The sequence below is a fragment of the Megalobrama amblycephala genome, linkage group LG16 (assembly GCF_018812025.1).
Source record: "Megalobrama amblycephala isolate DHTTF-2021 linkage group LG16, ASM1881202v1, whole genome shotgun sequence".
Taxonomy (NCBI): domain Eukaryota; kingdom Metazoa; phylum Chordata; class Actinopteri; order Cypriniformes; family Xenocyprididae; genus Megalobrama; species Megalobrama amblycephala.
Genome location: NC_063059.1, coordinates 34,269,981 through 34,287,592, shown reverse-complemented (window position 1 = coordinate 34,287,592; position 17,612 = coordinate 34,269,981). Strand labels below are relative to the sequence as shown.

The window sequence follows — 17,612 nt, the reverse complement described above, 5'->3', positions numbered from 1 at the left end:
CTGGAATGGGCATCCCCAAGGGTTCGGTCGCTCAGAGCGACTCATATACCCGGGAAGAACAATCTGGGAGCAGATATGCTGTCTCGGAACAACGTCCCCTCGGACGGGTGGATGCTTCATCCCCAGATGGTTCTCACTATATGGGAGTTCTTCGGGAGAGCAGAGGTGGACCTCTTCGCCTCAGAAGACAACTCTCATTGCCCAACGTATTATTAGAAGGAGGACGACGCATTGGCCCACACCTGGCCCAATACCCTTCTTTATGCCTTTCCTCCGATCGCCCTGATCCCTCAGGTTATCAGGCGAATCAAAGAGGACGAGCACAGAGTTCTGTTAGTGGCCCTACTCTGGAGGAGCCAGACTTGGGCCTCGGAGCTGTTCCGGCTTTCCACAAAAGCCCCATGGCCAATCCCCCTGAGATGGGACCTCCTCTCTCAGGCGAACAGAACAATCTGGCACCCGCAGCCGGAGCTTTGGGCTCTACATCTGTGGATCCTCGACGGGAGCCGTCTGACCTCCCGAGGAAAGTGCTAGATACCATTTCCCAGGCGAGAGCCCCGTCCACAAGACGCCTCTACGCCCAGAAGTGGTCGGTCTTTGTTAGCTGGTGTTCCACAAGCAACATAGACCCAGAGGAATGCGATGTTTCTTCCATTCTAACCTTCCTCCAGGAGCGTTTGGAGTCGGGGCGAGCCCCCTCCACGCTTAAGGTCTACGTAGCAGCCATTGCAGCATTTCACTCGCCCATCGCTGGACAATCAGTGGGGTGGAACGATCTGGTCATTAAGTTCCTGAGGGGCTCTAGGCGATTGCATCCTCCTTCTGAAAATATGAGCAAAACACCACATACATGCGTTTTGGGGGGCTCTTATTTTGGACTGCAACATCAGAATGTCCTGAAACGGTGCAGTTGACACTGGGAGAAGGGGTCCTCTCCAGCTGAGGTGAAATTAGTCTGTGGAAACTAGGATTTTATTTTTTATGAATTTCTGAAAATATGAGCAAAACACCACATACATGAGTTTTGGGGGGCTTTTATTTTGGAATGCAACATCAGAATGTCCTGAAACGGTGCAGTTGACACTGAGAGAAGGTGTCCTCTCCAGCTGATGTGAAATTAGTCTGTGGAAACTAGGATTTTATTTTTTATGAATTTCTGAAAATATGAGCAAAACAGCAGAAACATGACTTTTGGGGGGCTCTTATTTTGGAATGCAATATCAGATTGTCCTGAAACAATGCAGTTGACACTGGGAGAAGGTGTCCTCTCCAGCTGAGGTGAAATTAGTCTGTGGAAACTAGGATTTTATTTTTTATGAATTTCTGAAAATATGAGCAAAACACCACATATATGCGTTTTGGGGGGCTCTTATTTTGGACTGCAACATCAGAATGTCCTGAAACGGTGCAGTTGACACTGGGAGAAGGTGTCCTCTCCAGCTGAGGTGAAATTAGTCTGTGGAAACTAGGATTATATTTTTTATGAATTTCTGAAAATATGAGCAAAACACCACATATATGAGTTTTGGGGGGCTTTTATTTTGTAATGCAACATCAGAATGTCCTGAAACGGTGCAGTTGACACTGGGAGAAGGTGTCCTCTCCAGCTGAGGTGAAATTAGTCTGTGGAAACTAGGATTTTATTTTTTATGAATTTCTGAAAATATGAGCAAAACAGCAGAAACATGAGTTTTGGGGGGCTCTTATTTTGGAATGCAACATCAGAATGTCCTGAAACAATGCAGTTGACACTGGGAGAAGGTGTCCTCTCCAGCTGAGGTGAAATTAGTCTGTGGAAACTAGGATTTTATTTTTATGAATTTCTGAAAATATGAGCAAAACAGCAGAAACATGAGATTTGGAGGGCTCTTATTTTGGAATGCAACATCAGAATGTCCTGAAACGGTGCAGTTGACACTGGGAGAAGGGGTCCTCTCCAGCTGAGGTGAAATTAGTCTGTGGAAACTAGGATTTTATTTTTTATGAATTTCTGAAAATATGAGCAAAACACCACATACATGAGTTTTGGGGGGCTCTTATTTTGGAATGCAACATCAGAATGTCCTGAAACGGTGCAGTTGACACTGGGAGAAGGTGTCCTCTCCAGCTGATGTGAAATTAGTCTGTGGAAACTAGGATTTTATTTTTTATGAATTTCTGAAAATATGAGCAAAACAGCAGAAACATGAGTTTTGGGGGGCTCTTATTTTGGAATGCAACATCAGAATGTCCTGAAACAATGCAGTTGACACTGGGAGAAGGTGTCCTCTCCAGCTGAGGTGAAATTAGTCTGTGGAAACTAGGATTTTATTTTTTATGAATTTCTGAAAATATGAGCAAAACACCACATATATGAGTTTTGGGGGGCTTTTATTTTGTAATGCAACATCAGAATGTCCTGAAACGGTGCAGTTGACACTGGGAGAAGGTGTCCTCTCCAGCTGAGGTGAAATTAGTCTGTGGAAACTAGGATTTTATTTTTATGAATTTCTGAAAATATGAGCAAAACAGCAGAAACATGAGTTTTGGGGGCTCTTATTTTGGAATGCAACATCAGAATGTCCTGAAACGGTGCAGTTGACACTGGGAGAAGGTGTCCTCTCCAGCTGAGGTGAAATTAGTCTGTGGAAACTAGGATTTTATTTTTTATGAATTTCTGAAAATATGAGCAAAACAGCAGAAACATGAGTTTTGGGGGCTCTTATTTTGGAATGCAACATCAGAATGTCCTGAAACGGTGCAGTTGACACTGGGAGAAGGTGTCCTCTCCAGCTGAGGTGAAATTAGTCTGTGGAAACTAGGATTTTATTTTTTATGAATTTCTGAAAATATGAGCAAAACAGCACAACATGAGTTTTGGGGGGCTCTTATTTTGGAATGCAACATCAGAATGTCCTGAAACGGTGCAGTTGACACTGGGAGAAGGTGTCCTCTCCAGCTGAGGTGAAATTAGTCTGTGGAAACTAGGATTTTATTTTTTATGAATTTCTGAAAATATGAGCAAAACACCACATACATGAGTTTTGGGGGGCTCTTATTTTGGAATGCAACATCAGAATGTCCTGAAACGGTGCAGTTGACACTGGGAGAAGGTGTCCTCTCCAGCTGAGGTGAAATTAGTCTGTGGAAACTAGGATTTTATTTTTTATGAATTTCTGAAAATATGAGCAAAACAGCAGAAACATGAGTTTTGGGGGGCTCTTATTTTGGAATGCAACATCAGAATGTCCTGAAACAATGCAGTTGACACTGGGAGAAGGTGTCCTCTCCAGCTGAGGTGAAATTAGTCTGTGGAAACTAGGATTTTATTTTTTATGAATTTCTGAAAATATGAGCAAAACAGCAGAAACATGAGTTTTGGGGGCTCTTATTTTGGAATGCAACATCAGAATGTCCTGAAACGGTGCAGTTGACACTGGGAGAAGGTGTCCTCTCCAGCTGAGGTGAAATTAGTCTGTGGAAACTAGGATTTTATTTTTTATGAATTTCTGAAAATATGAGCAAAACACCACATACATGAGTTTTGGGGGGCTCTTATTTTGGAATGCAACATCAGAATGTCCTGAAACGGTGCAGTTGACACTGGGAGAAGGTGTCCTCTCCAGCTGAGGTGAAATTAGTCTGTGGAAACTAGGATTTTATTTTTTATGAATTTCTGAAAATATGAGCAAAACAGCAGAAACATGAGTTTTGGGGGCTCTTATTTTGGAATGCAACATCAGAATGTCCTGAAACGGTGCAGTTGACACTGGGAGAAGGTGTCCTCTCCAGCTGAGGTGAAATTAGTCTGTGGAAACTAGGATTTTATTTTTTATGAATTTCTGAAAATATGAGCAAAACACCACAACATGAGTTTTGGGGGGCTTTTATTTTGGAATGCAACATCAGAATGTCCTGAAACGGTGCAGTTGACACTGGGAGAAGGTGTCCTCTCCAGCTGAGGTGAAATTAGTCTGTGGAAACTAGGATTTTATTTTTTATGAATTTCTGAAAATATGAGCAAAACAGCAGAAACATGAGTTTTGGGGGCTCTTATTTTGGAATGCAACATCAGAATGTCCTGAAACGGTGCAGTTGACACTGGGAGAAGGTGTCCTCTCCAGCTGAGGTGAAATTAGTCTGTGGAAACTAGGATTTTATTTTTTATGAATTTCTGAAAATATGAGCAAAACAGCAGAAACATGAGTTTTGGGGGCTCTTATTTTGGAATGCAACATCAGAATGTCCTGAAACGGTGCAGTTGACACTGGGAGAAGGTGTCCTCTCCAGCTGAGGTGAAATTAGTCTGTGGAAACTAGGATTTTATTTTTTATGAATTTCTGAAAATATGAGCAAAACAGCAGAAACATGAGTTTTGGGGGGCTCTTATTTTGGAATGCAACATCAGAATGTCCTGAAACGGTGCAGTTGACACTGGGAGAAGGTGTCCTCTCCAGCTGAGGTGAAATTAGTCTGTGGAAACTAGGATTTTATTTTTTATGAATTTCTGAAAATATGAGCAAAACAGCAGAAACATGAGTTTTGGGGGCTCTTATTTTGGAATGCAACATCAGAATGTCCTGAAACGGTGCAGTTGACACTGGGAGAAGGTGTCCTCTCCAGCTGAGGTGAAATTAGTCTGTGGAAACTAGGATTTTATTTTTTATGAATTTCTGAAAATATGAGCAAAACAGCAGAAACATGAGTTTTGGGGGCTCTTATTTTGGAATGCAACATCAGAATGTCCTGAAACGGTGCAGTTGACACTGGGAGAAGGTGTCCTCTCCAGCTGAGGTGAAATTAGTCTGTGGAAACTAGGATTTTATTTTTTATGAATTTCTGAAAATATGAGCAAAACAGCAGAAACATGAGTTTTGGGGGGCTCTTATTTTGGAATGCAACATCAGAATGTCCTGAAACGGTGCAGTTGACACTGGGAGAAGGTGTCCTCTCCAGCTGAGGTGAAATTAGTCTGTGGAAACTAGGATTTTATTTTTTATGAATTTCTGAAAATATGAGCAAAACAGCAGAAACATGAGTTTTGGGGGCTCTTATTTTGGAATGCAACATCAGAATGTCCTGAAACGGTGCAGTTGACACTGGGAGAAGGTGTCCTCTCCAGCTGAGGTGAAATTAGTCTGTGGAAACTAGGATTTTATTTTTTATGAATTTCTGAAAATATGAGCAAAACACACATAACATGAGTTTTGGGGGGCTCTTATTTTGGAATGCAACATCAGAATGTCCTGAAACGGTGCAGTTGACACTGGGAGAAGGTGTCCTCTCCAGCTGAGGTGAAATTAGTCTGTGGAAACTAGGATTTTATTTTTTATGAATTTCTGAAAATATGAGCAAAACAGCAGAAACATGAGTTTTGGGGGCTCTTATTTTGGAATGCAACATCAGAATGTCCTGAAACGGTGCAGTTGACACTGGGAGAAGGTGTCCTCTCCAGCTGAGGTGAAATTAGTCTGTGGAAACTAGGATTTTATTTTTTATGAATTTCTGAAAATATGAGCAAAACAGCACAACATGAGTTTTGGGGGCTTTTATTTTGGAATGCAACATCAGAATGTCCTGAAACGGTGCAGTTGACACTGGGAGAAGGTGTCCTCTCCAGCTGAGGTGAAATTAGTCTGTGGAAACTAGGATTTTATTTTTTATGAATTTCTGAAAATATGAGCAAAACAGCAGAAACATGAGTTTTGGGGGCTCTTATTTTGGAATGCAACATCAGAATGTCCTGAAACGGTGCAGTTGACACTGGGAGAAGGTGTCCTCTCCAGCTGAGGTGAAATTAGTCTGTGGAAACTAGGATTTTATTTTTTATGAATTTCTGAAAATATGAGCAAAACAGCAGAAACATGAGTTTTGGGGGGCTCTTATTTTGGAATGCAACATCAGAATGTCCTGAAACGGTGCAGTTGACACTGGGAGAAGGTGTCCTCTCCAGCTGAGGTGAAATTAGTCTGTGGAAACTAGGATTTTATTTTTTATGAATTTCTGAAAATATGAGCAAAACAGCAGAAACATGAGTTTTGGGGGGCTCTTATTTTGGAATGCAACATCAGAATGTCCTGAAACGGTGCAGTTGACACTGGGAGAAGGTGTCCTCTCCAGCTGAGGTGAAATTAGTCTGTGGAAACTAGGATTTTATTTTTTATGAATTTCTGAAAATATGAGCAAAACAGCAGAAACATGAGTTTTGGGGGCTCTTATTTTGGAATGCAACATCAGAATGTCCTGAAACGGTGCAGTTGACACTGGGAGAAGGTGTCCTCTCCAGCTGAGGTGAAATTAGTCTGTGGAAACTAGGATTTTATTTTTTATGAATTTCTGAAAATATGAGCAAAACAGCAGAAACATGAGTTTTGGGGGCTCTTATTTTGGAATGCAACATCAGAATGTCCTGAAACGGTGCAGTTGACACTGGGAGAAGGTGTCCTCTCCAGCTGAGGTGAAATTAGTCTGTGGAAACTAGGATTTTATTTTTTATGAATTTCTGAAAATATGAGCAAAACACCACAACATGAGTTTTGGGGGGCTCTTATTTTGGAATGCAACATCAGAATGTCCTGAAACGGTGCAGTTGACACTGGGAGAAGGTGTCCTCTCCAGCTGAGGTGAAATTAGTCTGTGGAAACTAGGATTTTATTTTTTATGAATTTCTGAAAATATGAGCAAAACAGCAGAAACATGAGTTTTGGGGGCTCTTATTTTGGAATGCAACATCAGAATGTCCTGAAACGGTGCAGTTGACACTGGGAGAAGGTGTCCTCTCCAGCTGAGGTGAAATTAGTCTGTGGAAACTAGGATTTTATTTTTTATGAATTTCTGAAAATATGAGCAAAACAGCAGAAACATGAGTTTTGGGGGCTCTTATTTTGGAATGCAACATCAGAATGTCCTGAAACGGTGCAGTTGACACTGGGAGAAGGTGTCCTCTCCAGCTGAGGTGAAATTAGTCTGTGGAAACTAGGATTTTATTTTTTATGAATTTCTGAAAATATGAGCAAAACAGCAGAAACATGAGTTTTGGGGGCTCTTATTTTGGAATGCAACATCAGAATGTCCTGAAACGGTGCAGTTGACACTGGGAGAAGGTGTCCTCTCCAGCTGAGGTGAAATTAGTCTGTGGAAACTAGGATTTTATTTTTTATGAATTTCTGAAAATATGAGCAAAACAGCAGAAACATGAGTTTTGGGGGGCTCTTATTTTGGAATGCAACATCAGAATGTCCTGAAACGGTGCAGTTGACACTGGGAGAAGGTGTCCTCTCCAGCTGAGGTGAAATTAGTCTGTGGAAACTAGGATTTTATTTTTTATGAATTTCTGAAAATATGAGCAAAACAGCAGAAACATGAGTTTTGGGGGCTCTTATTTTGGAATGCAACATCAGAATGTCCTGAAACGGTGCAGTTGACACTGGGAGAAGGTGTCCTCTCCAGCTGAGGTGAAATTAGTCTGTGGAAACTAGGATTTTATTTTTTATGAATTTCTGAAAATATGAGCAAAACAGCAGAAACATGAGTTTTGGGGGCTCTTATTTTGGAATGCAACATCAGAATGTCCTGAAACGGTGCAGTTGACACTGGGAGAAGGTGTCCTCTCCAGCTGAGGTGAAATTAGTCTGTGGAAACTAGGATTTTATTTTTTATGAATTTCTGAAAATATGAGCAAAACAGCAGAAACATGAGTTTTGGGGGGCTTTTATTTTGGAATGCAACATCAGAATGTCCTGAAACGGTGCAGTTGACACTGGGAGAAGGTGTCCTCTCCAGCTGAGGTGAAATTAGTCTGTGGAAACTAGGATTTTATTTTTTATGAATTTCTGAAAATATGAGCAAAACAGCAGAACATGAGTTTTGGGGGCTCTTATTTTGGAATGCAACATCAGAATGTCCTGAAACGGTGCAGTTGACACTGGGAGAAGGTGTCCTCTCCAGCTGAGGTGAAATTAGTCTGTGGAAACTAGGATTTTATTTTTTATGAATTTCTGAAAATATGAGCAAAACAGCAGAAACATGAGTTTTGGGGGGGCTTTTATTTTGGAATGCAACATCAGAATGTCCTGAAACGGTGCAGTTGACACTGGGAGAAGGTGTCCTCTCCAGCTGAGGTGAAATTAGTCTGTGGAAACTAGGATTTTATTTTTTATGAATTTCTGAAAATATGAGCAAAACAGCACAACATGAGTTTTGGGGGCTCTTATTTTGGAATGCAACATCAGAATGTCCTGAAACGGTGCAGTTGACACTGGGAGAAGGTGTCCTCTCCAGCTGAGGTGAAATTAGTCTGTGGAAACTAGGATTTTATTTTTTATGAATTTCTGAAAATATGAGCAAAACAGCAGAAACATGAGTTTTGGGGGCTCTTATTTTGGAATGCAACATCAGAATGTCCTGAAACGGTGCAGTTGACACTGGGAGAAGGTGTCCTCTCCAGCTGAGGTGAAATTAGTCTGTGGAAACTAGGATTTTATTTTTTATGAATTTCTGAAAATATGAGCAAAACAGCACAACATGAGTTTTGGGGGCTTTTATTTTGGAATGCAACATCAGAATGTCCTGAAACGGTGCAGTTGACACTGGGAGAAGGTGTCCTCTCCAGCTGAGGTGAAATTAGTCTGTGGAAACTAGGATTTTATTTTTTATGAATTTCTGAAAATATGAGCAAAACACCACAACATGAGTTTTGGGGGGCTCTTATTTTGGAATGCAACATCAGAATGTCCTGAAACGGTGCAGTTGACACTGGGAGAAGGTGTCCTCTCCAGCTGAGGTGAAATTAGTCTGTGGAAACTAGGATTTTATTTTTTATGAATTTCTGAAAATATGAGCAAAACAGCAGAAACATGAGTTTTGGGGGCTCTTATTTTGGAATGCAACATCAGAATGTCCTGAAACAATGCAGTTGACACTGGGAGAAGGTGTCCTCTCCAGCTGAGGTGAAATTAGTCTGTGGAAACTAGGATTTTATTTTTTATGAATTTCTGAAAATATGAGCAAAACAGCAGAAACATGAGTTTTGGGGGCTCTTATTTTGGAATGCAACATCAGAATGTCCTGAAACGGTGCAGTTGACACTGGGAGAAGGTGTCCTCTCCAGCTGAGGTGAAATTAGTCTGTGGAAACTAGGATTTTATTTTTTATGAATTTCTGAAAATATGAGCAAAACACCACATACATGAGTTTTGGGGGGCTCTTATTTTGGAATGCAACATCAGAATGTCCTGAAACGGTGCAGTTGACACTGGGAGAAGGTGTCCTCTCCAGCTGAGGTGAAATTAGTCTGTGGAAACTAGGATTTTATTTTTTATGAATTTCTGAAAATATGAGCAAAACAGCAGAAACATGAGTTTTGGGGGCTTTTATTTTGGAATGCAACATCAGAATGTCCTGAAACGGTGCAGTTGACACTGGGAGAAGGTGTCCTCTCCAGCTGAGGTGAAATTAGTCTGTGGAAACTAGGATTTTATTTTTTATGAATTTCTGAAAATATGAGCAAAACAGCAGAAACATGAGTTTTGGGGGCTCTTATTTTGGAATGCAACATCAGAATGTCCTGAAACGGTGCAGTTGACACTGGGAGAAGGTGTCCTCTCCAGCTGAGGTGAAATTAGTCTGTGGAAACTAGGATTTTATTTTTTATGAATTTCTGAAAATATGAGCAAAACAGCAGAAACATGAGTTTTGGGGGCTTTTATTTTGGAATGCAACATCAGAATGTCCTGAAACGGTGCAGTTGACACTGGGAGAAGGTGTCCTCTCCAGCTGAGGTGAAATTAGTCTGTGGAAACTAGGATTTTATTTTTTATGAATTTCTGAAAATATGAGCAAAACACCACATACATGAGTTTTGGGGGGCTCTTATTTTGGAATGCAACATCAGAATGTCCTGAAACGGTGCAGTTGACACTGGGAGAAGGTGTCCTCTCCAGCTGAGGTGAAATTAGTCTGTGGAAACTAGGATTTTATTTTTTATGAATTTCTGAAAATATGAGCAAAACAGCAGAAACATGAGTTTTGGGGGGCTTTTATTTTGGAATGCAACATCAGAATGTCCTGAAACGGTGCAGTTGACACTGGGAGAAGGTGTCCTCTCCAGCTGAGGTGAAATTAGTCTGTGGAAACTAGGATTTTATTTTTTATGAATTTCTGAAAATATGAGCAAAACACACATATATGAGTTTTGGGGGCTTTTATTTTGGAATGCAACATCAGAATGTCCTGAAACGGTGCAGTTGACACTGGGAGAAGGTGTCCTCTCCAGCTGAGGTGAAATTAGTCTGTGGAAACTAGGATTTTATTTTTTATGAATTTCTGAAAATATGAACAAAACAGCAGAAACATGAGATTTGGAGGGCTCTTATTTTGGAATGCAACATCAGAATGTCCTGAAACGGTGCAGTTGACACTGGGAGAAGGTGTCCTCTCCAGCTGAGGTGAAATTAGTCTGTGGAAACTAGGATTTTATTTTTTATGAATTTCTGAAAATATGAGCAAAACAGCAGAAACATGAGTTTTGGGGGCTTTTATTTTGGAATGCAACATCAGAATGTCCTGAAACGGTGCAGTTGACACTGGGAGAAGGTGTCCTCTCCAGCTGAGGTGTGCAAATTAGTCTGTGGAAACTAGGATTTTATTTTTTATGAATTTCTGAAAATATGAGCAAAACACCACATACATGAGTTTTGGGGGGCTCTTATTTTGGAATGCAACATCAGAATGTCCTGAAACGGTGCAGTTGACACTGGGAGAAGGTGTCCTCTCCAGCTGAGGTGAAATTAGTCTGTGGAAACTAGGATTTTATTTTTTATGAATTTCTGAAAATATGAGCAAAACAGCAGAAACATGAGTTTTGGGGGGCTTTTATTTTGGAATGCAACATCAGAATGTCCTGAAACGGTGCAGTTGACACTGGGAGAAGGTGTCCTCTCCAGCTGAGGTGAAATTAGTCTGTGGAAACTAGGATTTTATTTTTTATGAATTTCTGAAAGTATGAGCAAAACACCACATACATGCGTTTTGGGGGGCTTTTATTTTGGACTGCAACATCAGAATGTCCTGAAACGGTGCAGTTGACACTGGGAGAAGGTGTCCTCTCCAGCTGAGGTGAAACAAAACAGCGTATGAGTGTTGGGTGGCTTTAATTTTGGAATTCAGCAGCACAGAATGTCCGGCTTTGAGGTTTACTATCATTTTCAGGTGAAATTGAGCTGTGAAATATTTTTTTTAGCTATATTTATTCATTCATACAGATTGACTGACTGAATAAATAAGTAAATGAATGTGAAAGTTCAGGTCGGTACACAAACAGTATTACCGTAATAGCAAGTGTATGCGCGGACCGCGAAATATAGGGGCGGCTAGTTTGACCGCTTATTTCTGAGTGGCGGCTGGCTTGACCGCAGTCTCAGGCCCGGCAACTGCCCATGTGCCCTTCTCGACTCACGTTGCCCTTCGGAGGTGGAAAAAATAAATAAAAAATCGTACAATGGATGCAGAATTTCACGTAGGCCTAGATAAAAATAAATAAATAAATAAAATCGCAAAGCCTCATTCACTTCCATATAGAGGGTATTCGTCGATGTCACTTTCCCGCCGAAAACGCGCTCCCTCAGCTGGACTGAGTGGCAAAAGAACTTGCTGCGTGACTGGATTTAATAGGGAAACTGCGAAAACGCGAGTAAAACTAACGAAATACACTAAAGGTTGGAATTGAATGTGTTCCTTACAACTTGTCAAATAAAATCCATGGATATCGACATGCAGCCAGGAGTCGTGTTTCATGATATTTATGTGCCTGATTTCGACGGTGGGGAAATACATAAAGCAAATCTGCATGTGAATATTTTACATAACTACAATATAGGTAGGTTTAAATCCGCGTAATCACTTATATCAATGTTGTATCGTCATATTGTCCAGCCCTAAAACATATATATAGTTTTATAGTATAGTTTTTGTCAGTGTTGTTTATTTAAAAACACAATTATGCAGAATATAAGATCAATAATATTTAATTGATGAGTTGTCAACATAATATATAACAACACAATATATACGGTATGATTTTTTTACCTCAAAATCCAACATTTTGACACAAAATGATAACTGCAAATCCATGTTACTACGGAGCCATTAAAAGGACATGGTGGTAGAAAAAAAATGGGAAGGAAGGAAATTTTACGTGGTGGTGGAAAAAAATTTGGGATGGGAGGAATTTATTTATTTATTTTTTCAAATCTTTTGCGTTCCCTTGCAAAGATTGCGTTCCCTCGCAAAGTTATAATCGTTAACGCTTGCTGTGAGCTCGGACAAACACTTCCTCTTTAATGTCCCGCTGGCTGGCAGTAGTGTTTCAGTTAGTAACATACGTTAATAATGCACACAAATAATGCGCGGCTCATAGAGTTTGAACTTGTTGGACTCAAAAATGAAGAAATGCAGTCAGTGCTTATGTCAAGCAGTTCAGTTGGCAATATATTCACAGATTCGAGCTTCCCGGATTAATAACTCATGAGCTAAACGTTGTTAAAAACACAAATGCAGCTACTTCCAATCATAGTAACCTAGACAACAAGCTACACAACCCAATTTTCCTCAAATGTGTTTTATAATAAATTGGTCTCTATGAGCAGGCGGCGGAGATACACGTCTGAAGGGACCGTCTGAAAAGTGCAAAACCCAACACTTAGTTTGATAAAAAAAAATGCATAACGTTTATGATTATTAATTATTAAATAAAATAATATAATAACTTCACTGTTATTAGTAAAAAATATTAAATAAATTGTAATACCATCAAATCCAGTAAGCAATTATCATGCAAAAGCTGTTGTATGTAAGCTGTGTACCAACATCATTTGTGTAAAGAAGGCCTTTAAGTGCTACTTGCCAAACTAAGTGTTGTAGTACCTATAACCAGCAGGAGAGCAGTGATGTATGAACTGAATTTGGTGACAGTACAGTGTGTTACAGTGAAGTTATTGAGTATTTTTCGTAATATAAAATGAGCAAAAGGGTTTCGGGTTTTGCACTTATAATAAATTGGTCTCTATGAGCAGGCGGCAGAGATACACGCCTGAAGGGACCGTCTGAAAAGTCCGAAACCCCTTTGCTTACAACAGAAAACAGAACAACAAAAGAGCGAATCATAGGCCTAATATGGAGTCTGTACGTGTTATGCTTCTTACGCGGACTTTTGGGACTCAGTTTTGAACTGGTGTCAAGGCGCAATGAATGAAATGCACAAATGGTAATTAAATTATATATAAACGGAAAACAAAAACAACGAAAAAAAACAGCTGGCTGACCCCTAGAGGGGTGGGGAAAAGGGGTGGGGTGGGGGGGGGGCCGCCCCCGCCCCCCCGTTCCAACGTCCATGTTTCCAACAAACACCACACTGTCGTAACCAGAGCAGAACATGAGGTTTGTATGAAGTCTAGTCTTAAACTGTGCCCATTTTGTCACTTTACAAACTGAATTTCGCAAATAGTACATATCCATGTTCGTAGACATTTTGAAGCCGCAGTAAAATACAAATGTTTGTATTATGGTTTGCATGTATTTAGTATGAAGGTATGATTTGTATTAAATAATTGCTATAACTCACATTATATTAAATTAAGTTGGCATGGTAATGTGCTTATTTCATACATTTTAAGATTTCCTCATTGTCAAATGCAGCGGCTAGTGCCGAGAAAGGCCACATTTTCACTGCTGCTTTTGTGAGAAGACGGTTATTAATAGGTCACAGTTATTCTCGCAGACATTGAGAATGTCATGAATAAAGATACCACAGGTAATTGAATCTTAAAGAACTAGACCTAGTTCTGTTAGACAATAGCATGTCTTTTGTTATCTTAAAGCTATGTTTAAATATTTTGATTCAAGGTTTGAGCAGTAAATTGTTGAAATGTCAATGTTTGAATCAATTGATAATTTCTCAATTTTTATGAATATTTGTTTATTGTGTATCTAGTGGGTCTGAGTGAACAGCAGGAGTACAGTGTCTGCAACTCTGGAGCAAAGAGGTTTGGAGCTGAATCTTGCATTCGAGAGAGCCCTGCATTGAAAGTTGAGAGGATTTGTGTCACCGCAAAAGACAAGATCCCACATTGACATCTTCAGCTTCTTCAAACAGAGGTCAGACTTCTTGACAAAAATAAAATATCACATATTTGTTTGGCATAATCCTTTGCATGTAGAGTGATCTTTTCTATCTGGTCATTTTATTGCTTTAAGGGTCTCTTCCAAACATGGAGACTGGAAACCTGATAGATGATATGAACAAGCCAGCTGTTACAGCTGAATCAGACCTTCAGTGTGGAAATGTCAGGAGTCCTACAGGTAACTGAGTTGTTAATATTTTCAGGTTGCACATGTGATGAACCCCAACTGTGACCTGGAGGAACAAATGGACCCTTTGCTAAGCCCCGCCCTCCTTAGTTACTGTTGCTACGCCTGTCAAGCTTTTGCGCCTGGCAAGTCATTTACAGTATGTATGCACCGGCGTCAGACATTTCCAAGGAGATAATTAGTCATTTTTGGCGAACAGGTGAAATATCTGAGAGAGCAAGACAAAAGGGACTGCAGTATGCATTCGAGGGATATATCCACGACATAATATGCAACCGATTAGAAAATTAATTTGATCAAAATTGAAGCTAAAGCTCCCAGCGCAAGCAGCAGCCGCTTCATACGGCTGACCATTCAAATGGGAAACACACAAATTGACAGGTTCCACAGCAGGTTAAGTGAACAAAATCCACAGCAGGTTAAGTGAAATTTGTGAAAATAACCTAATTATAACTCAAACAGCTTATCCATACGTCTTGTGGCATAAACACAAGACATTAGCCTGACCATTTTGCAATGATAACATTCTCCCGCTTATATTTTTAATGCGCCAGGCTACTCCGTCTTGCCTTTAATCATCTTATTTTACGTTCAAATATATGCATTAGAACAAAGAACAATCTGATAAGTAACGTTAGCAATTTTCACTATCAATTTATACTTGTTCTAATGATTAATGCTATATCATATTGTGCTACCACTACTGTACTTGCATTATTATAAGGGTAGGTTTAGGGTTGGGGTAGGTGTAGATGTTAATAAAACCATAAACCACGTTAATATCACACTGGCCTGTGGCGGTTTTCAGGCGTGGCTTAGCGAAGGGTCAATTGTTTCTATGGGATCAACTGTGCTGTTGCGTTCTGATTTGTTGTCTTTAGGACTGTCAGAAGAAGTTGAAGCAATGGTGAAATAATTTTTTTTATTAGTAAAATGAGATGGAAGAAAATCAAAGGAACTCATTTTATGTTTTTTTTTTTTTTTTTTGTAAATTATAGATTTTGAACTGTTGCCTAAGAATCATAGAGCACAATGGTTTCTGCATGGTAAAGTAGCAGTCTAAAAGATTTTATTGAAAACAGGATACATTTGTGTGTATCTAATAATTGTTACAGGATGTCATTGTGTATGTTGCTAATTCCTACGTGGTAGTGACCTGGCTTCCACCACTTGTTTCCCTGAGAGGGGGGGGAGCTTCACCATTCAAAAGGCAATGTCTTCAGGCAGAGTCCAGCAAAGCAGGTTATTTATGCACATACGTTCATTAAGAACAAATAATTACATATGTGTGTACATGAAGAGTTTTTTTTTCTTTTCCTAGTTGTTACAGCAGCTACATAGTTGTTCAGATATGAAATTGAAAGGATTATGTACAAGTACTATATTGGTCAGCACCACGGATCATTTCATATATAGCTATTAGTTAACATCAGCATCAAAGACATTTTGTTTGCGATTCAATGTGGATTCTGTTCACCATACAAGACAGACATATTTATATTCAATGCAAAAGATGTCCATGTGGATCATACTGGCTGTTGTCAGACTCCTTATACATACAAAACTCTCACTGGATTATTACAATTAAATGTAGACCAAAATTTCCTACTGACACACTACAGAAAAAGATATAAATAACTGGCTTAAAACAATTTTTTTAGTGTGAAAAAATACTAACATGCCTAAGACTTCTGTACAGTACTGTATATATTAATATTTTATTATTAGTATTATAAAATAATATTAATCTTTATTTTTTTCTTATTCAGAGTATGCAGTTGTGACAACAATCTATCAGGTTTGTCTAAGGCAAGGTTGTCTGTAGTCAGTGTTTATATAATTTTTAATTACTTTTATATAAAAGTATAAATAAACATATGTGTTTTTGTTTCAACAGCTTCCCCTGGAAATCCTCTCCGAAATCCTCAGGGACGTTATCTTGTCAACGGGTGACTCTTCATATTTCACACTTTCTCTGGTATGCAGATGGTTTAGGGATGTGGTCACTCAAGAAGTTTTTCGGAAAGCAGCACACTTGGCCTGGCTAGACAGTAAGAATTTTCTTTTCTTTTCCTGTTCAATGCACATTCTCCAACTGATTTTTTTTTTTTTTAGTATGAGGCAGTTAAATGTTTTATTTATCTTTACTGTATTTTGTCTTTACACTTTAAGGTGTGGCCAACTGGAAGAATTTCTCTCCCGTCTACCGGAAGGAGTTGAGACGGATGTACAGCATCAGGGAATGCCTGCAGTGCAGAGCCCTTTTCAAGTCATACCCACCAGGCTATAGGGGAAGAGGCCGATGTGGTGAACTTCTGGACTTTTACTCAGATGTGTGCACAGGATTTTGCTCCCAGGACTTTTTTTTGCGGCAGGAAACACATTGGTGTGTTAAGTTCATGGAAGGGAAAGAGAGAATGAACTGAGATCAACTGGTTTTGATGTATTAATTGATGTCATTTAAAGTTAAACTTTGCAGTGTTTAGTGTTCTAATAAAAAAAAATGGCAAACACGTGCATGACAACAGGTTTCAGTCATTTGCATTAATGTGTCGTTTTTTAAGGTTTCTAATATTTCATGTTAACATAATTTGCTATGTATTGCTTTAAGCAGGCATTAAGTCCATCTAATTAATGAATTCTTAATTTAGTTGTGACAATTCTGTGTAATATTTCAATTACCAATGATTTTAGAAAAGTGTTTAAAGGGGTGATTAAATGTATTGTTTTTTAGGTTTTTTATATAGAAGTGGGTAACTACATTCAGGATTAATGAGGTTTTCAGTAGTGCAGATCAGATAACAAATAACAGAAAAAGTGACGAGTGTTTTGGGTTCAAATTCTAGTTCCTTCCTTGCAAAAAGCAACCATGGTTTTATTGTTGTAAAAATATCTGTTGGTATATTGATTGCAAACACCATATTTGTAACTAGTTTTTGTACCAAAATATGGTTAATTTTCGAAGGGGTTAAGGGAATGTTTACTGTATTGGTGGCATTCAGAGACTATTGACAGTTTGCTACCCCATCGTCCAGGCTGCACTCTGCTACGAACCACTTGGCTGAAAAGCTTCAATGCAGGTGTGTTCGACATCGGCTAACTGAAAAATGTTGCACTGCTTCAAGTCAGCCGCCGATCGAAAACACTAACTTGATTAAATTTATTCTTGGTTTTAATAAATAGAACATTGCATAGTGTAAAAATAACAAAATATAATTGTATTTGGCCTCTCTTTTTATGTAATATTAACTTAAAATTGTGTAACAGGG

At 39.4% G+C, this 17,612-nt stretch overlaps 1 protein-coding gene across 7 annotated transcripts; it reads left to right on the top strand.

The window, feature by feature from the left end:
- Nucleotides 1–10,854: 10,854 nt before the first annotated feature.
- Nucleotides 10,855–17,130, top strand: LOC125249445. Of its 7 annotated transcripts, none has more exons than XR_007180563.1 (7): nucleotides 10,855–11,187; nucleotides 13,967–14,130; nucleotides 14,230–14,334; nucleotides 15,342–15,585; nucleotides 16,113–16,141; nucleotides 16,241–16,394; nucleotides 16,516–16,658. XR_007180563.1 is itself a non-coding variant. In XM_048161742.1 (7 exons), exons 3-7 carry the CDS (start codon nucleotides 14,244–14,246, stop codon nucleotides 16,767–16,769), a joined length of 618 nt encoding a protein of 205 aa, XP_048017699.1. In that variant the 5' UTR covers nucleotides 10,865–11,094; nucleotides 13,967–14,130; nucleotides 14,230–14,243; the 3' UTR covers nucleotides 16,770–17,130. The 7 variants fall into 7 exon arrangements, 6 of the variants coding, with proteins under 6 accessions (XP_048017699.1, XP_048017697.1, XP_048017700.1 ...); XM_048161742.1 differs by having other exon boundaries at nucleotides 10,865–11,094; nucleotides 15,496–15,585; nucleotides 16,516–17,130; XM_048161740.1 differs by having other exon boundaries at nucleotides 10,865–11,187; nucleotides 15,496–15,585; nucleotides 16,516–17,130.
- Nucleotides 17,131–17,612: the final 482 nt, after the last annotated feature.